The 21,425-nt window shown below is 48.2% G+C and overlaps 11 protein-coding genes and 1 non-coding gene across 12 annotated transcripts; 10 read left to right on the top strand and 2 right to left on the bottom strand.

Annotated features, from left to right (window-relative positions):
- The first annotated feature begins 138 nt into the window (after positions 1-138).
- BT62DRAFT_926167 (uncharacterized protein) lies at positions 139-1,624 on the top strand. The gene is made up of 8 exons (XM_043184962.1): positions 139-412; positions 461-655; positions 706-788; positions 849-925; positions 982-1,103; positions 1,161-1,249; positions 1,302-1,417; positions 1,475-1,624. Exons 1-8 carry the CDS (start codon positions 173-175, stop codon positions 1,549-1,551), a joined length of 999 nt encoding a protein of 332 aa, XP_043045470.1. The 5' UTR covers positions 139-172; the 3' UTR covers positions 1,552-1,624.
- Positions 1,306-2,259, top strand: BT62DRAFT_926166 (uncharacterized protein). Its single transcript, XM_043184961.1, has one exon. It carries the CDS (start codon positions 1,581-1,583, stop codon positions 2,157-2,159), a length of 579 nt encoding a protein of 192 aa, XP_043045469.1. The 5' UTR covers positions 1,306-1,580; the 3' UTR covers positions 2,160-2,259.
- Positions 2,145-3,054, bottom strand: BT62DRAFT_940973 (signal recognition particle, SRP9/SRP14 subunit). Its single transcript, XM_043187774.1, has 4 exons — positions 2,997-3,054; positions 2,876-2,948; positions 2,696-2,811; positions 2,145-2,646 (listed from the first exon to the last, which is right to left on the bottom strand). Exons 1-4 carry the CDS (start codon positions 3,018-3,020, stop codon positions 2,368-2,370), a joined length of 492 nt encoding a protein of 163 aa, XP_043045468.1. The 5' UTR covers positions 3,021-3,054; the 3' UTR covers positions 2,145-2,367.
- A 324-nt stretch (positions 3,055-3,378) lies between these two features.
- BT62DRAFT_1031457 (uncharacterized protein) lies at positions 3,379-5,668 on the top strand (the record flags this gene model as incomplete). Its single annotated transcript, XM_043178340.1, has 6 exons — positions 3,379-3,409; positions 3,499-3,701; positions 3,755-3,787; positions 3,839-4,037; positions 4,101-4,282; positions 4,334-5,668. The coding sequence occupies 6 exons, from the start codon at positions 3,379-3,381 to the stop codon at positions 5,639-5,641; spliced, it is 1,956 nt and encodes a 651-aa protein (XP_043045467.1). The 3' UTR covers positions 5,642-5,668.
- Positions 5,669-8,773: 3,105 nt separating this feature from the next.
- On the top strand, positions 8,774-9,835 carry BT62DRAFT_273787 (uncharacterized protein). The gene is made up of 6 exons (XM_043180331.1): positions 8,774-8,858; positions 8,916-9,061; positions 9,111-9,170; positions 9,239-9,301; positions 9,366-9,464; positions 9,517-9,835. Exons 2-6 carry the CDS (start codon positions 8,965-8,967, stop codon positions 9,651-9,653), a joined length of 456 nt encoding a protein of 151 aa, XP_043045466.1. The 5' UTR covers positions 8,774-8,858; positions 8,916-8,964; the 3' UTR covers positions 9,654-9,835.
- On the top strand, positions 9,558-10,424 carry BT62DRAFT_273767 (uncharacterized protein). The gene is made up of 2 exons (XM_043180330.1): positions 9,558-10,229; positions 10,281-10,424. Exons 1-2 carry the CDS (start codon positions 9,804-9,806, stop codon positions 10,302-10,304), a joined length of 450 nt encoding a protein of 149 aa, XP_043045465.1. The 5' UTR covers positions 9,558-9,803; the 3' UTR covers positions 10,305-10,424.
- Positions 10,425-11,339: 915 nt separating this feature from the next.
- On the bottom strand, positions 11,340-12,333 carry BT62DRAFT_1071163 (uncharacterized protein; the record flags this gene model as incomplete). The annotated part of the gene is made up of 3 exons (XM_043178731.1): positions 11,987-12,333; positions 11,655-11,936; positions 11,340-11,602 (listed from the first exon to the last, which is right to left on the bottom strand). The coding sequence occupies exons 1-3, from the start codon at positions 12,006-12,008 to the stop codon at positions 11,340-11,342; spliced, it is 567 nt and encodes a 188-aa protein (XP_043045464.1). The 5' UTR covers positions 12,009-12,333.
- A 425-nt stretch (positions 12,334-12,758) lies between these two features.
- BT62DRAFT_t22 lies at positions 12,759-12,836 on the top strand. Its single transcript has one exon. It is a non-coding gene; the product is annotated as a tRNA-Asp (tRNA).
- Positions 12,837-13,549: 713 nt separating this feature from the next.
- Positions 13,550-16,278, top strand: BT62DRAFT_926163 (uncharacterized protein). Its single transcript, XM_043184960.1, has 4 exons — positions 13,550-14,169; positions 14,222-14,979; positions 15,034-15,828; positions 15,893-16,278. The coding sequence occupies exons 1-4, from the start codon at positions 13,629-13,631 to the stop codon at positions 16,049-16,051; spliced, it is 2,253 nt and encodes a 750-aa protein (XP_043045463.1). The 5' UTR covers positions 13,550-13,628; the 3' UTR covers positions 16,052-16,278.
- BT62DRAFT_273667 (uncharacterized protein) lies at positions 16,103-16,532 on the top strand. The gene has a single exon (XM_043180329.1). The coding sequence runs from the start codon at positions 16,227-16,229 to the stop codon at positions 16,443-16,445; it is 219 nt and encodes a 72-aa protein (XP_043045462.1). The 5' UTR covers positions 16,103-16,226; the 3' UTR covers positions 16,446-16,532.
- A 476-nt stretch (positions 16,533-17,008) lies between these two features.
- On the top strand, positions 17,009-17,356 carry BT62DRAFT_821243 (ubiquitin; the record flags this gene model as incomplete). The annotated part of the gene is made up of 3 exons (XM_043182357.1): positions 17,009-17,103; positions 17,160-17,270; positions 17,323-17,356. Coding segments are annotated over 3 exons (240 nt in total), but the record flags the coding sequence as incomplete, so codon positions are not given.
- A 589-nt stretch (positions 17,357-17,945) lies between these two features.
- Positions 17,946-19,753, top strand: BT62DRAFT_273586 (uncharacterized protein). The gene is made up of 4 exons (XM_043180328.1): positions 17,946-18,428; positions 18,490-19,067; positions 19,123-19,238; positions 19,294-19,753. The coding sequence occupies exons 1-4, from the start codon at positions 18,288-18,290 to the stop codon at positions 19,446-19,448; spliced, it is 990 nt and encodes a 329-aa protein (XP_043045460.1). The 5' UTR covers positions 17,946-18,287; the 3' UTR covers positions 19,449-19,753.
- The last annotated feature ends 1,672 nt before the right edge of the window (positions 19,754-21,425 follow it).

Here is a 21,425-nt window from a genome sequence, read left to right as displayed (position 1 = left end):
CCGCAAAAGTCTTTATATCGGCGAGCGACTTGTACAAAGAAATTTAAGAGACTGGCGAGTTCCGGCGATTCAGACAAAGTCACGTGGTTGTGTACGAGTCAGTCCGAGATTTTGCTCCTTGAATCGGTACCACCACCGCGACAACGAAAGGCTAGCTTCTACTTCATTCGTTATGATTTCACCGAGGCACTCGAGACGTGTAAGGAAGACAATTGCTGCAGATAACGACAGTCCAGAGCCGGTCCCAGCTCCAGTCAAGCATAGGACTAAGAAGCAGCGCACTGAAAAGCCCAAGTCTGAACTCAGAGCTGACTCGGATTCAGGGAATCACAAGTCATCGAAACCCCCGACGCGTCGACGAAAGGGAGTCCTGACAAAAGTGGCTGAGACTCCGCTTGATGTCCTCTTTGAGGTGAGCTCCGACGGACCTCTGTGGCGGCATGACCAATGTTGGGCTTAGATCTTTCAACATCTCGAGCCCCTTGATCTCCTTCGCTTGAGCCGAACGACCAAAGACCTCCGTACCCTTCTTCTCCAGCGTCAATCCAGTTTCATCTGGAAAAGTGCCCGCGAAAATGTTAAAGACTTACCTCCATTACCAGACGATATGATAGAGCCACGATATGCGAGCCTGGTCTTTGACAACCACTGTCAAGTATGTAGCCTGTTTTCTGATATGTCTCACGGCTTATACAACTGTCGCAGAACTGTTTTGCACCAACGAAACTTGTCCAATGGCAGTTTAGGCTGCGGTACTGCAGGATTTGTCTATATAACAGCCCTGATGTGTACGTCCAACAGCAGTCTGCTGTACCCCCCAATCTTTGCATTTATCTGTGCACTCTCAGAACCAAGGACCCCTACGAACTTCCTGATGAGATGCTACAGCTCGTTCCTCGTTTTATACTGAATACGAATATAGGTCGTAAGTATGGACATTCATCGTCGTGAAAGAGCTGACGATATGCAACACTTCCGCAGGTCGAAAACGTTGCGAGACATTCTACCATACGCCATCGATCAATGCACTAGAGGAATGCCTCTGTCATGGTTGTGACCTGTGGTTCGATGAAATAGAAACTTCTTATTGGAGACTTGTTGAAGTACGCTGAGAACTTTCCCCTGTTGACGCAATATGTCAATGAAACCATAATTGTTAGCATTCTGATGCTTGCGAGAAGTGGGCCTCCGACCGGGCTGCTGAACATGCAGACAAGCTCAATTCGCTTCGTGTTGCAAGGGGTGATAAGTGAGTCGTCTGGGACTTGTGCCGATGATATTGCTTATCTTGTTGCTAACAGTGTAGTCGAACGCCTAGCAGCCCTCGGCTGGGGTGAAGAGATCAAAGAAATGGATAATGAGACTGTCCTGCGCCGTCACAAGTTGGTTTGGCAAGTCAAGCCACTTACGGATCGAAGTAGGTCTTGCTTTCTGACCAATTTTGAGGCTAATAGTGTTGGCACCTCTTGTCTAGTCTGGTCCGCAATAGAACCAGCTATGATTGAGTTGATGGAATCACTTAAAGCCAAAAGGCTCGATGGATGCTATTGAAAGCAGGTCTCGTTTATTCGGAGGACCCGATGTACATTACCTTTTCCTCCGAATCCCATCTGGTGATGCCCAATTTCGCAGATATTGCTCTCAGCTCACTTTCTCCGGCCTTATATTCAACAAACTACATGATGAAGAGGTATCTTGCTGAGCCCCCGACGCACACCGAAGAAATTGTTGCAGATTGGCAGGAGACTAAGGCTTCCGAACTTCAAACTCTACTCGTAATTCGAATGTCAGTTGCAATCTTCAAGGACCTGGCGGTTTTGGTCTTCGACTGCTCGACATATAGTTTTCAACTAAGATATCCTCGTGTTCTTATGCACAGTTGTCATCCAGAGGACTGGCGGTTCCCCACTGGCACTATTACCGAGTACGAAATGGTCTGGCGCACTGTTCTGTATCAGGAGCCATGGTCTGTCAGAAATTTGCGTATCTCGTCATCCAGTGTCGAAAACGCTAGAGCTGTAGTGCGTGTATGCCAGATACGGCAACGTCTAACCGTAGTCCTGGCTTGCACGTGCTTCCAGAATCAGTTCCTGTACACCTCTGTGGAAGGCCAAGTCCTCCGAAGGAGAAATAGTTTTCCGAGTCAAAAGTTTCCTTAGATACATTTCAATCTACCGGAAATCTTTGGTTCCGAACGGATGGATCATGTGTGCGCGGGTCTGAAGATATGGAATAAGGCTAGTCTACTAGGAAGTAGCAGAGGATGCTTCGGAAACGTGCCAAATGTACCTGTCGCTATCAACATATTCATTATGTGAACAACCGTAGAATACATACAACACGACATATACACAGCCTAAATGAGGGCTACAAAGCCTTGGCCTTGGCCTCCTCCCGCTCCTGGAGTTTTTGAACCGCTGCCTGCTGCTTAACAGCAGCCTTCATCATCCTCTGCCGTTTCCGTCGACCGTTCCCTCTCTTTTTACCTTCCACAACGATGGGTTCAGAAAGCTTCTTTTTCCGATGAGCAGCCTCCTCCGCGCGCTGTTTCTCCCGCTTTTTGTCTCTTTTCCGTAGAGTCGTCATTGATGCCTTGAGCAGGGAACCATACGCGCTATGAAATTTACGTAGATCTCCAGAGGTCACCTACATACTTTATCAGTTTACGCGGTGAAGATAAATGGAGACTACGTACCCTAGTTGAAATTTTGACTTTGCCGCCATCGGACAGGCGAACAAGACATGGATATTCCCGCACGTCTTCCCTGCCTTCCTCGTGCTTCATTGCGGAGTCTTCCCCATCACGTGTAACTGAAAAGCAAAGGACGTGCTCCTCAGGTTGACCTGGCAGCGAACGAATTGATCCAACACGTACGTCGTTTATGCGTGAGCCATATCGATCCCTTGTCTTTCGACGATTCAAACAGTTCAGAAAGTTTTTGGAGAAACTGGAAAGAGTATCAGAAAGATTCTCAATGAAGACAGGAAATACTTGCTTTGTCGTTGTCCACCAGCTGCATGCTGCATCGAACACAGTGATAGCAGGGAAACAAGTGCAAGTTCCACGTGGTCAGCGGCTCCGGCAATTCCCACGCGTCGCGACTATGCACCACCACGGTCGCGAGTCGCGACTCAAATTCCTAATAGCAAGCTTCTTATTTCCTTTTCTTTTTATAGTTGATAAATGACCTTGCTCCACCTCCTGAAATAATATTATGAGGAGTTACTTTGTTTACAAGTGAAAGTCCGGCCTCTTCAGGTGACAGAGTAAATTGCATGGTGCTGCTAAGCAGACAGTAAAATGGGATATACATGGACAAGAAGACTCCTTCAAAGCGGCCGTGTCAAAATTAAATTCGCTTCCTTTTCGAGAGCCACATGTCGACTTTAGCGCCTTTGTTAGATTTGGGTCATTTTCAGCTTGACTAGTAACCACCAGCCTGAGCCAACGAACCCTTTCCTTGCAAATGAACTCCGAAATACCATTTCTCTTCGAAGGTGAGGTCACCTACCGATCAGAAGCAAAGGCGAGCTCTCCTATGATTCCTGTCCACACTTGGCCACTCTTGACGTGCTACGAACAAGTTGTTGATTACTACCTGTTCCTCAGAAACAGCGAAACTAGCCCATGGGGCGGCTACAATGATTTCCGGTTCGCATGTTTGGAAACCTTTTTTCTAGAGATGTGTGGATTCTATTCGGTGAGTGGTAAACCTTGTGCATTTTGCGAATGTTATTCTGACGCCACTTCAAGGGAGAACTGGACCTCACAGGCCGGCATAAGCCTGTACGTAGCATTTTCTTTCTCCTATGTACTGAGAGCGACCTGGTGTTTCAGCGGTTCCTTTTCCTCCAACCAGTCTGGAATGAATTCATTGCAGATTTCAACATTACTCCCTACGTTGAGGAACAGCCGGGATATGGCCACTCCATATCTCGGCCAGAATACACATTCCACCGGCCTCTTCTTTGGCAGAACTTCAGGTCCAAGTGGGTCGTCCATGAAAATGGTTACTGGTTTGTAAAATGTCGCGTGGGTAAGCAAGGCCTAATGCCCTCTATGATTCTCGGGCGCTTACTTTCCATGCAATTACTTTCAGCGGAAGTTCTGAGGCTCATGACCAAAGCTAACTACACGCCGAAGTTTCAAAGACGTCATCTTTTGCATCTTCCAGACGAGTTATTGGATCTCATCATGAAGAATGCAAGCCTTGAAAATACACGAATAATCTCGTCTACTTGCAAGAGTTTGCGCGTCATCTCCCAGCGCTACATCTTTGTCGTGCGTTCATTTGCCAGTTTCCCCTTAAGTTTTTGTTCATCATTTCGGTAGTCGCGACGATTGATTCTCAATACACTGAATCTCGCAGACGTGATACTGCTTCTTGAAGAGAAGAGGCAAGCGGCGACGTTAGAACGTTATCTAAAGGAGCATGATCAAAGTTTATCTCAAGTTCATTTCTTGCTCGGCCGCCCTGATATTACCCAGAAAATCAAAACCGTTCACATCCGAGTTCGCAGTGTCTTCGACCATAGCCGTGGGCTTTACCTGGGTTCCGGTACTTTTATCCATCTCGAGACTATTGAGCACGCATTTTGTTCGGTCCTCGAAACTATGCAAAATCTCACGTCCCTCTCCGTCTCTCGTTTTTTGCTCAGTAATCCCTTCACTCAGACGATAGCTTCTCTCCCCCACCTCCGAACCCTAAAACTTGCGATACACGCGCCTATCACTTCACTTCTCTGCTATCCTATGTGGATTCTCAACAGAATTGAAAACCTGGTGTTGACAATTGATCCAGACGGGCTCCAGGTTCTGCTTTTCCTTGATTCCTGGGCGAATTCTATCAAGAATTTGTTCATATTTTATCCACATGTGCCTGAGCTAGATGCATTCTCAAACATGTGCGCTATGGAACGGGTGTCCCTCTCTAGTCTTCCTCGCATATATGTTCACGTCGTGGAAAACATGCTTCTCATCTCACCTTCGTCGGACGTCCGTCGATTGACTCATCTTAAATTGGATTTCCGAGAGCCCATTTTGGATGAGGAGGTGGTCACCCTGTCCGGTGCGTTGGAGTCTTATCCAATGGAAGTGCTTGTGTTGGACGGACTACTCCAAGGATACCCAGACATCATCGACGCCATCGCACAGAAACTGCCAAATTTATTGGTCTTGATGCTTCTCCGCCGTGGCGGCTCCGCTCAGAGTGTTAGTACCCACTGTATGTGGCCTAAACCGATATGGACGTATGCACCTCCCTTTTCTCAGTTCACAAGGCTCAGACATTTCGAATGGAACTATCAATACTTTTGTGATGAAGTTATCACGCCGTGGTCGATGCTCCGACTGGAAGGTCACAACGATCAGGATGTATCCGTGCGGCCCTACCTGGGATACGAGTCGGATGACCATGAAGACATAGAATATGCTTTGTGTGGAGCTTCTGTGTTTAAGGCATACTGCCGGGGGCCAAAGCTGGTAATGGTTTATCTCCATGATCCTGCCAGGTCCTGGTGGCTAATCGGAGAAGATGGTCCCATCCCGGACACAGCGCCACATGATCGAAACCTTCCAGCTCTTGAGTGGAATCCTTGTATGGACGAGGATTACTTGGAAGACTCCTGCAAGTGGTGGTAGATACTTCTACTTTATGTGCTTTCTGCCTATCTCGTCTTCTTTTGCACCTCCACGGTCGCGACTGAGCTTTGCAAGTTTTCAATGACAAGCTTCTTGGTTTGGTGCATGGCAAACTCATGTAATATTTTTTCTAGTTCATAAACGACCTTGTTTCATACCTCCCTTGAAATAATATTATAAAGAGTTACGTTGTGCACAAGTCAAGCCTGGCCTCCTCAACTGAAAAAGCAATTGCACAGCACTGGTAGACAGCCAGTAAAATGGGATACGTGTGGGCAAGGAGACTTCTTCAAACTGAGCGCAAGCTGCCGTACCGTAACAACCTCGGCAGATAACTAAGTTAACAAACCACAGGCGCGTATGAGCAGTCGAGTTAGATTTGAACAGTAGTCACACGGTCGTGGAGTCTTCAAAACTGACCACTCTTCCTTGTCATATGAATCCTCGGTTCCCAAGACAGACACGCCATTGTAAACACCAAGACTCACACTATAATGTTCAGACGAGTGAAGGAAGCATCAACATTAAGCGATCGGTCCTTCTTCAGTACCTGTCACGCTATCCAGTGTGAATGCTCTCATATTTTTGGTCCAACACGAGACGCCGAGTCCCCGGCCATAGGATTACGGACTCATCTCCGCGAAGGTTTTAACCTTTTGTCGGCTATTGACCGCGCAGAAAGAGCTATGGCGGTGACCTATGGATTCAGAGAGATGTAGGCTGCAAAATGGTCCGGAAGGAGCACAATGGGAAAAATGTCTCTTTCGAATGGTCCGCGCTGCATGGCCATTTGAATGCACGATGATCTTCCGCTACAGACAGAATGGGGTTTCGCCGATATGGGATTAACTTCGACAAAAATTCGGCGGTAGGGTCAGAACGATTCTAAACGGGCATTCATTGACGCTGGCCTCTTGAACAGAAGGCAGGAAAGTTGATATCGTAACTACAGGTGAACCAATTCGTGTTTCCAAGCATACATTGAAACAAAAAATATTACTTACCAACAATTGAGTCTGAATGCGACCTCATAAGAACCCCAGCAGATAGTCAAGGTAACCAACTACAGTAGGGATTTCCACCGTACCGTAGACGCGGTTATGGCCGTAAGCCGTATGAAAAATAGCCTCCGACAGTACCTCCGACAGTACCTATAGTCTCTCCTAGATGAGACAGTTCATCGAGTTAACTTACCTTACATCAAAAGAATCCGGAATCCATTCAAATTTGAGGTACCTGTGTGACGACCGTCAAAATACGGCCGTAAAATATTTTTCCGAGGTGCTGGTGATACGGGTACGGTGGACATCCCTAGACTACAAGTAAGAGTGGCTTACTTTATAATTATCGTCTCACGCGTCGAACCTGGAACCAAGTCGGATCTACATGCACTCCTCCCTCGTTACCACGGTTTGTCCTCTGTTTAGGACAGTACCGTGAGCCCTAATGATAGTTTCAAGAAAGACTACGTCACTAGTAGTGATGTGTGGGCGAGGCTTGCTTAACGGGCTCGGCGTTTGCGGGCTGAAATAGAAGCCTGAAAACAGGACCCGGCTTGGTGCACAAGAAGACATGTCTAGCACTATTTTATGTGAAGAAACAAGGTTATACTCAATGGCCTGTTTCATTATTATGATGGTGTGTGCGACGTGCAGAAGAGAGTGAAAAGCTCATTGAAGACGGCTGTACTCGGCACAGGATGCGGCAGCTGGCCCACGTATGAGTCGGCAAATAACCGGCATCATGCCGAAATAGCCAATGGGTAGTTGCTTCTAAAATAGTAGCAGAATACGCAATAATTGGGTAGAGAAACGCATACCAAAAGCCCAGGGCTGGATTTAGGCTTTCACACCGTCAAGTCAATACAGTAGGTTCAGGCCTTGCTGGGCCTGGGCTGACATTATTGCTTCCGAGTCGAGCCCCGACGGAGCTCTACTTCCTATACCACCAGGATTACTTTATTTCAACTTTCAGTAATATCAAACTTCCCTCCTGATGATACCATCTGTCTCTCGGCATCTCTGTGAAACGATCTCGAGACACTTTTCGAAGGCGGATGGCCACAAGACGAAAAATTTCATGCTTAGTTTATCATGATTGTCACACTCTTCCGGAATGACTTGGGCTGCTCCTGTACTCTTAGGTGCCGAAGGCCCGGCGGTGCAATCAGTTCTCATCTTTTCTGTGTGCTTTGAGTGACACAAATGAATATTTTCAAGCAAGATTCATCCATTCTTGTCATATTGGGAGAGCGAAGGCATCGTTACCCCGTTTCGGCGCATACCGCTGTCGGCCTACCTTTTACCACTTCGTTCCTCTCCCTTTGCTCTGTCCTCTTGGATATGGTAACTTGCGGAATCTTTGGGCAATCTCTCAGGACGCTATACCCCTTCTTCTCCACCATGCTGCCCCGTTTCGGAGAATATGAACTTTGCTCTCTCGAGATTCAAGACGATCCCGAGGTCACCGAAGCCGGTAGAACTTAATTTTAGGGACCAAATCTTATGCTACACGGGGCGAATAGCTCTTGGTGCATTCACATTGCTGACAACCGGTGTTTCCAGCTTCCCTCCGCCATCTTACCTCACGTCGAGCGCATCTCCGTGAACATGACTCTGCTTTCACAATGCCTGCCCTGTCAAAAAACGGAGTAAGTCGTCATGCCCGACATGTCGGCCAGTGCCCACTAAGGCCTCTGCCATGGCCGAATTGCTACCTCTGCCAATGCAGGCTATCTGCCGCGACACGCCGCATTCGAAACGACGTCATTATCGGCCAGACCCTAAATACTAGCTGAAAGACCGAGAACAGTTTCTCCTACGTCAGGGCTATGGCAGGGAGGACGATGATCGCAGGTTGATTCATGAAGCAATAGCAAGAGCCCCATTGGTATGCGTGCCTGACATAGTTGGCGGAAATGTCGCTGATGATCAGATGGACGGACTTCAAGCATCTGCAGGTACCTTGCATTCCGTTTTGAACATGATGCAAAGGCCATGACAGTCGATTAGGAAGTGAAGCTGATGGTACTAACGAAAGAACGTCGATAACTTTAAAATGCCCTTCGATTTCCTCTGACGGCTGTTCTTCGTGTGCTCCGCGAACACAAGGACTTTTTCGACCCCCATGATCACTCTGGGCCTCAACGCATGGAGTCATCAGGGACAAAATTAACGATCCACGGGGCTTCTTTCGTGGAAATCAGCGCAATGAAAAGGTATGTTAGTCATTAATCGCCTATCCCGACCGTTTGACTTCCGTGGAATCGAAGCAGGACATCATGAACGTGTCAAGGCGAAAGATCGAGCTGACATTGAACGGGGATGGCAAAAGGACGAAGAAGCCCACGCCCGACTGCGGTCATAAATGCAAAAGTATCGTTCCCCACCCGACGTGGAAGTAGATTCGCCTGGGACTATGGTATGGTCCCCGCATTCTTAGCAATCCTTGCGACTCATCGCTTCTGTAGACTTTGAAAACACCACCAGTCAATGTGGTTCCGATTCTCGTAATATGAAGAAGTTGATAGGTAGATATAGGCGAAATGTCGGTATTCGTTCTAATCAGATCATAACATTTCTGCCTTATGGTCTTCAGAGCTCTCGAGGTTCGCCGTAGGTGGATCACCTCTGGTCTTCGGTATACTGAACATTAATCATGGTATTTGAATGTGAATGTTCGCTGTCGCTGTCAAATCGCTGATGTCTTTTCCAAATCTCCGCAGGCTCCATCTCTCTTAATATTCTCAGCAAGACCAATGTGCGCCAAGTTGCTGACGGTTCTTTAGTATTCGATCACCTTGGCGCTTGTCCTCAGACCGGACGTAAGCCTCCTCCCGTTTGTACTGACATCAACCGTTCCTAATTTTGTTTTAGAAAAGACCACCAAGGCTTATGCAGCTTCCGCACCAGTAGCTTTGGCTGATTTGTCACGGTCAGGCTCAAGGTTCCCTGGAGACTCTGAAGCTTTGTCAGAGCGTTATCATTCGACCTGGACTCGGACAATTGCATGAATAGAAGAAGCTCGTGGTCTCACAACTTTTAAGCGGGGCGATAAATGGGCGTAAGATGAGTCATGTCCCGGTTCACTTGCTTCTTGTTGAACGGACATACCAGTAGAACCATCGAAAGGTTCAAGAATAAGCCTCTACCTGAGGTTTGGAATGACGTCGACTTCACTCAAGCATATGCCGTCAGCCTCGATAATGTGCCCTCATCGGCGGCGTAAACCCACCACCCTCCCTCTCTTAGTACATTATCATGGCTGGCCGAAGAAAGATGCTGTTATTTTTCTACATTGTTGTCTCAAATATGTCGAGGAGTCTTCCGACTGCGGTTCGCTAGATCTTACTATTGAGGTGCGTCTAAAAGCGCGCCGCAAGGCTTGCTACCTGAATTCTTATCAAGGGTCGCACGTTGCAACGTACTATCTCTGGGACCTCTTAGGCAAACAGTTCAATAGTGGTGATGGCGACCGGAATGAGGCTGCTCTCTTCCATTCATTCGTCACGCTAGTGAAGACGGCATGCGCTCTTTTTTGTTCAGGGTCGCTGTGTGTGGCGACCAAGAACTGCAGGCGACAAAAAAAGGTGGGGCTTCGTTTGTTCTTCGAAAGAATTGAATCTCACGATATTGCCTAGAACCAAAGTGGGGAATATGCATGAACAAAGATGGGCATCGAAAGACGCGTTGACTCGACGGGCCTGACCTGTAATCTCACATTAGTAGGGCGGCCGTTGCGATCGACCTTGACATTTTTCTCTTCTTTATATTCGGTGACCATTCTTCAGACATGGATTCCGGAAACACGAAGTTTTAAAAGCCCAAAGAGGAGGGATCTTTAACATTCCGCTCTGATACAATATGGGTTATCCACTGGCGCCGCCAGAGTCCTATCTACTATACTACACAGGCACTGGTAGTAGAAAACTAGCCTGGATTCTGCCTAGATTCCTGGATGCATAAATAAGCACTTCGCGCCAAGTCAGGCAACACGTTCGTGATCCTTATAGCCAGCTTCTTTCTTCCAAAGGAGAGGAGCTAAGAGCGTCTGTCTTCGATATCGTCCTTTTGAAAAAAAAAAAAAAAACACAACTTCTCATTTTTCGAGTTCCAAAATCTAGACTCCGCTAGTGACACTACAATTCTCACAGGTCTCTGCCCCAAAAGCGAATCAGGCCGTGGTTTTCTCCCGGGATGATCGCTCGTTTCAGAGGACGGTGCTCGCTTTCATCCTCGAAAGTCAGGTTGTCAAACGGAGAGTATAGATCAGCGGTACCTCTAATGTGCCGTACAATTTCTGGGATGGTTTGTCTTCATCCAGACTTCTGCCTTCCAGTGTTCTCTATTCTACAAGACGGCCACTGTTAGACGTATCTGACCGATGATCCCGACGAACTACACCCCTATAGATGTACAGTTAATTAAAAATAGAAGTTCCCGTGAGCCGCGCCTTCAGCTCTCGGGCCTAGAATTGATTGAAGGGACCATTTAGAGCGAACGAGATGGTCATTAATATCAAGCTGCAGCTTCAACGAACAAGCTACTATATTGACGGTCACGATTCCTCGCAGCTGTGTTCTCTTGAGAAAGGGGTTAAATCAGCGTACGCCGGCTGACTCTTTAGCGTTTCACATTCAACATTGCTCGCAGGTCGCGGTGCTTTTAATCACAGAAGACTGGATGAGATCCTTGTATTCCTAGTGTGTTCCGTGAAGACCTAAGATTGGGATCCAGGTGAGTACAGACACCGGTATTGCTGCTGCTTCGGGGCGCAAAGAGAACCGGTGAAACAAGTAGCAGCGAGGGATAATGGTGCATCCATCAGGGGCTTCAGGGTCTGAATCAAGAACTAGAAAAGTGGAATGGTACCCCAGAATGATCTCCGTCGACCAACCTTCCCATAACTCCCACAATGTAATGAGTGGATTTGTTTTGAGAAGTACAGACGAAGAGGCATGGCCTAATAGAAGACAGTGACCATCGGAACCCGAGTCGCTGTAGATTCACATTACTGGAAGACGGGATCCTAGATAAATGGCGGGGAAGAACGTGCGAAATCGAAGACTTTAGACGGTTATCCGGGAGAGGCGGGAGGAACAGAGACATTGTTCTTGTGACAGAGAGGAAAAATGCATCCGTTAGGAATAGAACACATAGTGATTGGTTTGTTATTGTATGAGTATCGGGAGGACACACGAGTTGCTGCTTCGGAGGCTCGGCATGCGGAAGATAGAAGCGAGGAAAACACCAAACTTCTTCATCACTATGAGGCTTGAGGATGGCAGAAAGCATATCTAGGGACAATACAGTTGTAGTATATGAATGGGTTACGGAAGTAGTGAACCGCTATTCTTGAGAACGACCATGAGCGTGAGGAATGCTAACGTTTTGACGATGAGAGGAAGCCATTACGAGAAAAATTTCTGATAGCACAGAAAATTGAGACCGTTCGAGGAGATAGCCGCCGCCGTCGCCGCGGGTATTACTCATTGGACTACGCAGTACGGTGGGAATGAGAAATGGAAGACGAGGGGCTCATCGCCGCCGTGGCGGTCCATTTTCATTTCACTCGAGTCGCTACGGGTATTTGCGACCCGATCGTCATAAAGTCATCAATCAGAAATTCTGGAGTACCTCAAAAGGCAGCTAAGCAATGCGGGTTCCAGGTTTGTGGAACAAAAATCATCCAAGGAGATACGGGCACGAAAAGAAGAGACGGAGACTACTTGAAAGCATATTCGCGGAGTCGAAATTGTTAATGACCCCATGGGCCATGCCCCGGGTTGATGATCCAGAGATGAGTGCTCAGTCGTGAGTGACGTAGAGTTATCTAGGTTTCGAAATTGTGGTTTGAAAATGCATATGCCGAAATATTTGTTAGCCGCGGGGGCGCTACCGGCGGGAAGTTCCAGGCCTAGGTTACTTACCGCTGACTATCCAGGGAGGATAAATTGGTGTGGGAAACAGTTTCTGTTAGAAACGAAGAGGCCTTACTGTTTGGGTTCGAATTGATGATGGTGGTCTGGGGCAGTCAACGGAGTAGATGGGGAGACTGACCGTGCACCACCACCATCACATTTAGAGAATATATAAGGAAACACTGAAGCCTAACCAGCTCTCTGATAGTATATCGGTTAGTACACGCGCCTGTCATTTGAACGCGCGAAAGCTGGGTTCGACTCCCAGTCAGAGAGAGAGACGAAACGTTGGGTGTTTTCCTTTTTGTATACTTGACTAATCTCACTGAATTATCCGTTAAAGTTCGAAAACGACGTTCGTTGCTGAGCCAGTTGAAGCCCGATAATTTCACATTTTATCGATGCAGGCGAGTAGGCGTACGTGTTTTTCATTTCAGGTCTTAAAAGAATAGAGCTCCCCACTTGGCGTTGACATCACTCCTAATGGTCATTCTCATTCGTACAATGCGCAGGGACGATATGTCAAAAGTTCTGAAAAGAGTCGGACATGACCGAAGAAAGAGGGCCGCTGAGTACAGAGTTTAGATCAGGTGGGAGAGATTTGGTACTTATCACATCACAAACGGGGGCTGATGGAAAGGTCGTGCGAGTCTGCGAGTCTGGGCAGGCGCAGAGTCGCGGTGATACTTACTTACGTAGATGGGTGACAGATCGCAAGGCGGCGATCAAGAAAAAGGAAAACTGCCGTTTTGGGGGTGCTTCGGCACATGGATAGATGCGAAAGTGGCAAAGCAGTGCGAATAGAGAGCTTGGGAAGGTAATCTTCAGGGTATCGGTAGGAAAATTCGGGGGATACGCGATTTTATCAGAAAGTTGAAAAGAAAAGGGCTGTAAAAGGAGGAAAAAATCGAACCAATACAGATGAACGATCAAGGATAAACACGGATACATCCGCGGCGTGGATTGATTCAGCTTTCTCAAGCATCGGAGATTAGTTTCCCACCTAGTTTATATAAACTATTCTCGCTATGAATCCGACGTGCTTTTCGTCCTTGTCCATCCTTTGCCATGTCCTCACTTCTCTCCCTGCCCCGAGAGACAATCGACCTAATCGCCTTCTACATCGCCTGTCCCACTCATGGCGGCCTTCCCAGCTCGCTGCTGCCCTTCGTTCTCACCTGCCGCAAGATTGGCCTCTACCTCCATGAATCCAACGCTGTTTTTCGTGAAATATTCATCTTCAAGTACAGCTACGGTGCTGTTGGCCGCCGTGCATTCGATCTGACGTCGCGAGACCTGAAGCATCAGCTTTATTGGTATCGCAAGACGCTTCGGTTCATTCTGGAGCGACGAGGACTGGATGGCGAGCGCGAGCTGAGAAACACGTATGACGTCGACGTCTCGGACGTGCTTTGGGTGGTGTACTTTATGTGCCTCGATGACGACGGCTACAATCTGAGGCAGCTGACCGCGGTCGGCGCGTACGAGTGGATCCACGACTTTGTGACCCTGCGCTTGTATGACGGAGCAAGCGAGAACGGGGGCTGGCCGCTCGACAACTGTGTGAATGCGTTGGCATTGTGGATCTTCTGGAGACTTTCTACAAAAGGTATGCTGCCGTTTCAATGCGTGCTGGTGATGTGACCTCATCTTTGGACTAGCACGGTTGTTCTCTGAAACAGACGAGACATCCGACCGTATCATTAAATTGATTCTGCCTTTTGTTACCGTCCCTTTTCGTTACGCGTCTGCCTTTGCACCGCCGAACCACTTTGATTTGCCCCTCCAGTCCAAAGCTTACAACTTTGCTCATCTATCCTCTCGCATTCCATTTCATACCCGGTCTGCCCATTTTCTTTCTGTCCCTACGGCCCACGGCCCTTATCCAGTATACCTTTCCCCTTCTCGTGTCTGGTCACAAGTTCACTTCTCACGCCGTATCTGCTTGACCTGTCCGCTTGTCACTACGGCTGCCAAGCTCCTTTTCTTCACACGCAGGGAGCTGTATCCATATGGTATGAACTATAGCCTTCCTAGGAACAGGTCAGAGGCTATATCCAGAGGCCTAGGTGGGCAGATTGGCCCGACGCAAGAGGACATCCATGAGATGAACCTGCACCGTCTAGGCGGCCCTGACGGCAAGTATGGGGGAACGAAGCTTCCGACTGTCGCTCCAGATTTCTCGGACGAGGTGCCAGACATAAGCAGAGCCTACGATCCCGAATGGTATAGACTTAGGCTGTGCACCAATGCATGGGCTGATGATCTCGGAGACGATGATGAGATCTGGCGAAGGGCAAAGTTGGGTAAAGGGATGAGAGTCAAGACTGCGGACCATGAGGTACGCGAGCTCAGATTTCGTCAAGCCGAGATGCACGTCCTGGGATCACTCACCGGTTTGTGGGCCGGTCGTATGGCTGTAGGTTATTTCCCCAATTGCCTTAGATCATTTTCATCGAGTTCACCGCTACAGATACCTGGTGAACATCAGCTCCTGCAGCTGTTGATTGCAAATCAAAATAACACCCGACGAAATTCTACTCAAAATGACAATCCGGTACCGTTTCCCCAGGGGTTTAGCGAGGATTACCTCGGGCTCATAAGCGCACCCTTGTACATGCGCCTGCGGGAGCATGTATCTTATGCAGGCGGTGATATCGTTCCTACTGGTGCAAGTGGGGTTTCACCCTCACGTTACGAAGATGCCGAGGAGGAAGAGGAAGAAACAGACGAGGACGACGTGGATAGCCTATGTGATGTGGAAATGGCTAGCGAGAGCGGGTCGCAGGACGATAATATGCCCATAGACGAGGACGAAAGCAGACCCGAGATCGACCGACAACATCTCCTTTACGAATTCGATCAAGGCATGCGCAACGCCTATTTTCCTGAAGACGTAGCCTTCCGAGACACTGTTGACGGGCATGGTATACGGGTGACGGCTCGGGGCCAGGAATACGTGTATGAGAATTGGAATGGAAGCGATTCGAGGACGAAGACGAAAGGGCGGTTTCATGACCGAGAAACATGCGTGGGTTGTGCGATGCGGGAGAAGCAGGAAAGGAAAAGGCGGGACGCGGGAGCTGATGCGGCAGTAAATGATGAGGACGCGCCTTTGGATAATGTTCCTCCTCCGCCGTGTACCGGTGTGCAGGATGTTATCATTACGGGAAGGACGGATGAGAGGCATGGACAGGCGTGGAATCATTACACATACTACGGGAGGGTTAGGCGATGGGATGGTATGATTGGAATTCTTAGGGTTGCAGTGAGTGCTTGGGTTCTTTTGTTCTCCATTTTCTGGGTTCTCATGCCGTGTGTTTCTTCTGTAGCGCGACCGCCGCTTGGGCAACTTATTCTTCTATGGATATATTGTCGGTGGGAAGAATTTCGTTGGGAACTGGAGAATAACGCATGAAGACCCTGGTATGCCGGCTTGGGAGGGACCATTTACGCTCTCGAAGGTGACGGAGAGTGACGCGTACGCTTGATCATGACGGCAACTGATTTTTGCTTTCGATATCTTGGAAAGTGTATGTACTCGCATGTATTGTAGACTGGACCGGAGGCTGTACATTGGATTGCATCTAATTATTCATTTAGTAGTCATACTTTGTACCATACATATTATTTTTGTCCACATATTTAATGGAGATCTAGGGCCAGATGCCGATATTATATAGATCGCCAATCCCCCTCAGTGCTTGTATTATTGTTAGCACTGACACGGCGACCTCATCGACGGCGAACACAAACTTGATTGTATTGCAAGATCTATACTCTTTCCTCAACGGAGATATGATGCCGTGGCGGCGGCGCAGAATGGGAATCGTCCTCAGACGGAATGGAAGACGGAAGAAGAACAAGTTATGTATAGATTCATGAAAGTACGGGAGGAGAGCGGCGAGGTCATGTAAACGTATTCAAGACGTGAAACAGAGATATGCGATATGCATGTGAACCACGCACGTTCCCCCCCGAACGTACTTACGGATAACGAGACGATGCCGTCCAAATCTCGACCAGGGCGTCGCTGAGCACGAAATGTTTTCGGCGTCCCTCAAATTCCTGAGGGAGTTCTGCTTATCTGCAAAGGACTGAATGGTCAGGTGAAACGTACGGTTGATCCGGTCATAGACGTAAAGGGTGTGCACAGAGCGCCACTGGACCTGCAGGGTAATGCGACGTCGTGAAAGCAAACGATGACACGGTGGCAGAACCTAAAACTAAAGCAATAAGGTTTTAACTTGTTGCTGATGTCATATCTTCACGTGATCTCCGGCCCTCAAGTCAGCCACCGTGACAGTTACCGTGACTCTATCAAGGACAAACTGTACAGTTGGTCAAGTTTTTCCCAGGATAACCTTTAACCAGCACCGTGAGTGGAAGGCTGCAAATTTCTACCTCGTTGCATGCTTGACTTGCGTCTTTTCTTCTAGATGCAGATTTTCGTCAAGACCCTCACGGGTAAGACGATTACCCTCGAGGTCGAATCCTCGGACACCATCGACAATGTCAAGGCCAAGATTCAGGACAAGGAAGGGTAGGTTTCGTGTTCGAGTGAACGAGAGGGATGTAGGACTGATTCTGGTTACTTAGCATTCCTCCTGACCAGCAACGTCTCATCTTCGCCGGCAAGCAGCTCGAAGACGGCCGCACCCTGAGCGACTACAACATCCAGAAAGAGTCGACTCTCCACCTAGTCCTCCGGTCTGTCTATCTCTCTGGCTGTGTTTCTATTGTCTCGCTGATGGGTACTTAGTCTCCGTGGTGGAATCATCGAACCCTCGCTCAAGGTCCTGGCCTCAAAATACAACTGCGACAAGCAGATTTGCCGAAAGTGCTATGCACGACTGCCGCCCCGTGCGACTAACTGCAGGAAGCGCTCCTGTGGTCATTCGTCACAGCTCCGCCCGTGGGTGTTCTTCCATTCTTCTGCCTCCTGTGAGGCTGATTCTGTGTTTTAGCAAGAAGAAGCTCAAGTAGTTTATTCTTTTTGAACGATTTTTGCTGGAAAGATCAGAGCGTGCAGAGGGTTGTAGGGAATATGCTTTCACAGAGTTTTATGCATATGCCGTTTGTATGCAAATGTCTCGTCGAACATGCGCGTTTATTTCTCGACGTGAAACTTTGAGGATGAAGATGGACTGTTGCCAGGTAAGACTGCTAATTTCGATTTTTGTCAGGGCTGGTTGAATATGGCAAATACGTATGTCTGCTGTCCTGTCCCTTCAGAGTTGGACATTTACTGATGCTTCGTGTTTAGGCTTCTCAAGTCCCTGCAGGTGCGCCTCTGGTTCAACATTCAAGCTTTCAAAATTTCAAAGGCGGAAGATGAATATTTCTCCTGTTAAGCCCAAGCCCAATCACCGCAAAGTAGGGGAGCTTCGTCTTTTGAAAGAAACTGCTCCAAGTCCTTCGAAGCAAGCAATTTCGAACTAGTGGAACATTCAAGAACCCTAGAGATAAACAGGCTGAGGTTACGAGTTAGATTAGAAGCAAAAGACAACTGAAATTGCTCTCCATTTCGTGCGAAAGGACAGGTCCCGTGTCAGTGGCGGTGGCAGAAAGTTCTTATGTTCCGTACTCCGACCACGTTTCTTTGACGTCGCAACATTCTATGTACCCTTTGTTTTTGGTCATTTACGACAACAATATGACATCTGTGGCTCTTTCTTTTCGCTATATATCGGTCGGACGAGAACCTTGTCAACACCGTCCGTCACCATGAATGCTTATATGGGCGAATACGTGGTCATCCAAATCGATCCCTTTGCCTCGCTCGAGTCGGCGTTGCTGTACGATCCGGAAGTACTTGGAGCATGCCAGGCGATGAGGAACAAAAAATATGTAGCCTGTCTTACATGGGTGCGTGACATGGACTGATCTATTCACGACGTCCTGACTGACTGACAGACAGACATTGCAGGCAGTCCAATCAGCGAACAAATACCTATCCGGAACCGTCTGCTTCGTTTCTCAAGGGCTCACTTGTGGAAATCCTGATGAGGATATCACGCCGGCGATGAGTCTGCCTATCCTACCGAACACGTCTCATCCCGAGTCTCGCGAGCCACTTGACGCTAAGGAGCCGCTGCCGTGGCCGGATCTGTACCAGCAGACGCAGGCAGTGGCGAAAATCCGCTTCCGAAATACGCCTGCAGATGGAAAGGCGCTGCCGCACTCGCCGCATTCATTGAGTGTCAGCGAGCGCTACGAGCTTCTTCTAGGCCAGGAGGTGGACGAGTGCAGGAGAGAGGATCTAGCACGGGCGCGTCAAAAGGCTGAAGCTTCTGACTATGAGAGCGCGACGTCATCTTCGTGCACGGCGATGGCTAGTAGCGATGCTGGGTGGAGCGCGGATGAGACGGTGTGCACAGATTCTGGAGCAGGGCACGGTTCGCTAGCCGAGATTGTGCCTGTCGTCGAGATGACGATCGATCTGGAATCAGTGGACGTTGTCAATGACCCTTGGGAGTTTTTCGAGGAGGTGCAAGCTTTGGAGAGGTAAATACGCGGAGTCTGCTCAGATCGTTTCACACAACTAAATGATTCTTTACAGGCTTGTGTATGAGCACAAGAAACGACACAGGTTGGCTATAGAAAAGGCCATAAAACTTGATAGCGAACTCGCGGAGCGGATAATACTCAAGCACCGCGTGTCGTCCGTTGAGAAAGGTCTGTTCCATGTCTTGCTTTGTTCGTCGATTTTCTTCTGATCTTTATGAATCAGACAACTCCCCTCGGTTCAAGCAAGTCGTACAGTCTTGCCGGAAAAAAATACACGCCCTCGCTTCCTTTAATGGCTCTGAATCTAGAAAGGGATTCGGATTGCCTATGGAATCTCCAAAAGGACCGTTGGATGGGGTATATTCTTGCTGGCTATAATGTTGCATAGTCAAAATGAATACGACGAGGATTTGGGCAGTTCTTTTTCGGCTCGATAACTTGGACCTGGCAACGTTACCCCTGAAATCTATACGACTTGAGGCATTATGGAAAGCAGTTGATGCTTACCTTGGTTAGGCCCTGGGGCGCTCTGAGCCCTCGTGCCGCGACGGAGGTTTCTCAATGGAAGTTGTTTCATTGGATTACAACCGAGAATGTCGTGAAGCTAATGTCGTCATGTTGACGCTTCCTTCAACGCTGCGGTTTTCTTCAGACTAGCATTATCACGGACCATGCCATCCTAGATTTCGGGAACAGAGGGCGACGAGGGAAGAGAGGACGTGTGTGTAGATCTGATTTAATTCTTGAAAGTTCTACGATTGTGTGTGACTAACAGATCAAATTACAAAACTCGACCGCTCGTACTTGCTTTCGGTTCGTCAACTTGAATATCTGCCGGGGTTGTTACGGGGTCGCTGTTTGGCCGGTCGCGCTCAGACTCCAAGTTGTCAGAAAAGTGAGTAACGTTGTTCTGGATTCAATGGACGGTTGACTTTGTTCGGAGATCCGAAAACTAGTCGCTGTATCTATGATAATCAAGTTTCCCGCTTTCTGCCTCAAGCATATGAAAACCGGCATGGCATCGATACCGAATCTTTGTCGAGATTCATCCCATATTGGCGAAACTCCGTTCTGCTTATAGTGGAAGATGAACATGCATTCAAATGTCCATGAAGTGCGGACCATTCGCAAAAGACGTTCTTCCCCATTGTGCTGTCTCCGGACCGGATTGCCGCCATAATGATAGACCTGCTCGTTATGTGCGTTCAATATCCGATGAAAGGTTAAAACTTTCGCGGAGAGACGGGATCACAGTCTCATGGCCAGGACTTTGGCGTCCCGTGTTGGACCAAAAATACGAGGGCATTCATATTGGATAACATGACATGTATTGAAGAAGAACAAGGTACAATCGCTTCATGTTGACGCTTCCTTCACTCGTCTGAACATTGTGTCGGTGCTTACAACCCCTCGGCAGCCGAGGATGTTTATGATGAGCGAAGAATGGTCCATCTTGAAGATTCCACGACCGTGTGATAACGCTAGAAACTAACAACACGACCACGACCGCTCATACTTGCTTGTGATTACTTTGGCAAGTTCGAACAACCACTGACCTCATGATATCACGTTTCTTGCCTTCTAACCTCGACAGTTCAACCTCTATATGTCAATGATTGACCGAATGGAAAAAGATACTGTGACCGCAGGACTTCTGATGTTTGATACTAATCCACGGCCGGGAATCTCAGTCGAGGTCCATCCTATACTGGCAAAGCACCATTCAGCCTGTAGTGCAAGGTTTCGTTGCATTCAAATGTTCCATTCAATGTGATTGCATTCGAAAGGCATATTCCGGATTGGAATCTATAGGTCGTCAGCGTGCTCCTTCCGTGTGTTCATTGCCGGATGAAAGGTTCAGACTTTCGCGGACGTGAGTCCGTAGTCCCATGGTCAGGAACTGAGCCAATAATACGAGAGGTAGATAGCGTGAAAGAAAAAACGGTTGAAAACGAGGGGTAAGGCATTAGCCGATGCTCAGTTGTTAGGAGCGGTAGGGGGGTGGATTGTTGACAGATGACCTACCGCTTAGATGCGCGCCGTGCTTTCTCGGCCTTCTGAAATACCAACATGTACTCCAGCTCAAGGTAAACGGGCAGGCGGTAAGGTACGCATTGAATTTTCATGCGACTTTGCAAGCTCGGAACAAAAAAACTCTAATAATTAAGAACATTGATTTGAACACCTCCTATGCTTCAGCGGCAATATGCATGGCATACGAGCATGATTAGTTTAAACAATTGTTTCAGCACTCAGTTTAACGAGTACGAATTGCAGCCACGCAAAAGTACAAATGTCATACTTAACTTAATTTGACGAGCTCACAGGCCGTGGGAACTTGGATGATTTGAGCTC

The sequence above is a fragment of the Guyanagaster necrorhizus genome (assembly GCF_019112545.1).
Source record: "Guyanagaster necrorhizus MCA 3950 unplaced genomic scaffold BT62scaffold_2, whole genome shotgun sequence".
Classification (NCBI taxonomy): Eukaryota; Fungi; Basidiomycota; class Agaricomycetes; order Agaricales; family Physalacriaceae; genus Guyanagaster; species Guyanagaster necrorhizus.
This window is presented reverse-complemented; position numbering and strand designations above follow the sequence as displayed.

Bases quoted from the DNA above. Each gene is read 5' to 3' on its own strand.
- BT62DRAFT_926167 (XM_043184962.1), top strand. From the start codon at position 173: ATGATTTCACCGAGGCACTCGAGACGTGTAAGGAAGACAATTGCTGCA. The intron at 656-705 runs GTATGTAGCCTG...CAACTGTCGCAG, and splicing joins TCTTTGACAACCACTGTCAA to AACTGTTTTGCACCAACGAA. The intron at 1,250-1,301 runs GTGAGTCGTCTG...TGTTGCTAACAG, and splicing joins CGTGTTGCAAGGGGTGATAA to TGTAGTCGAACGCCTAGCAG.
- BT62DRAFT_926166 (XM_043184961.1), top strand. From the start codon at position 1,581: ATGTACATTACCTTTTCCTCCGAATCCCATCTGGTGATGCCCAATTTC.
- BT62DRAFT_940973 (XM_043187774.1), bottom strand. From the start codon at position 3,020: ATGCAGCTGGTGGACAACGACAAA. The intron at 2,812-2,875 runs GTACGTGTTGGA...TTTGCTTTTCAG, and splicing joins ATGGCTCACGCATAAACGAC to TTACACGTGATGGGGAAGAC. The intron at 2,647-2,695 runs GTACGTAGTCTC...TAAAGTATGTAG, and splicing joins AAGTCAAAATTTCAACTAGG to GTGACCTCTGGAGATCTACG.
- BT62DRAFT_273787 (XM_043180331.1), top strand. From the start codon at position 8,965: ATGGCAAAAGGACGAAGAAGCCCACGCCCGACTGCGGTCATAAATGCA. The intron at 9,062-9,110 runs GTATGGTCCCCG...TCGCTTCTGTAG, and splicing joins TAGATTCGCCTGGGACTATG to ACTTTGAAAACACCACCAGT. The intron at 9,171-9,238 runs GTAGATATAGGC...TATGGTCTTCAG, and splicing joins TAATATGAAGAAGTTGATAG to AGCTCTCGAGGTTCGCCGTA.
- BT62DRAFT_273767 (XM_043180330.1), top strand. From the start codon at position 9,804: ATGACGTCGACTTCACTCAAGCATATGCCGTCAGCCTCGATAATGTGC. The intron at 10,230-10,280 runs GTGGGGCTTCGT...GATATTGCCTAG, and splicing joins ACTGCAGGCGACAAAAAAAG to AACCAAAGTGGGGAATATGC.
- BT62DRAFT_926163 (XM_043184960.1), top strand. From the start codon at position 13,629: ATGTCCTCACTTCTCTCCCTGCCCCGAGAGACAATCGACCTAATCGCC. The intron at 14,170-14,221 runs GTATGCTGCCGT...TCTTTGGACTAG, and splicing joins CTGGAGACTTTCTACAAAAG to CACGGTTGTTCTCTGAAACA. The intron at 15,829-15,892 runs GTGAGTGCTTGG...TTTCTTCTGTAG, and splicing joins TTGGAATTCTTAGGGTTGCA to CGCGACCGCCGCTTGGGCAA.
- BT62DRAFT_273667 (XM_043180329.1), top strand. From the start codon at position 16,227: ATGCCGATATTATATAGATCGCCAATCCCCCTCAGTGCTTGTATTATT.
- BT62DRAFT_273586 (XM_043180328.1), top strand. From the start codon at position 18,288: ATGAATGCTTATATGGGCGAATACGTGGTCATCCAAATCGATCCCTTT. The intron at 18,429-18,489 runs GTGCGTGACATG...CAGACATTGCAG, and splicing joins ATGTAGCCTGTCTTACATGG to GCAGTCCAATCAGCGAACAA. The intron at 19,068-19,122 runs GTAAATACGCGG...GATTCTTTACAG, and splicing joins GAGGTGCAAGCTTTGGAGAG to GCTTGTGTATGAGCACAAGA.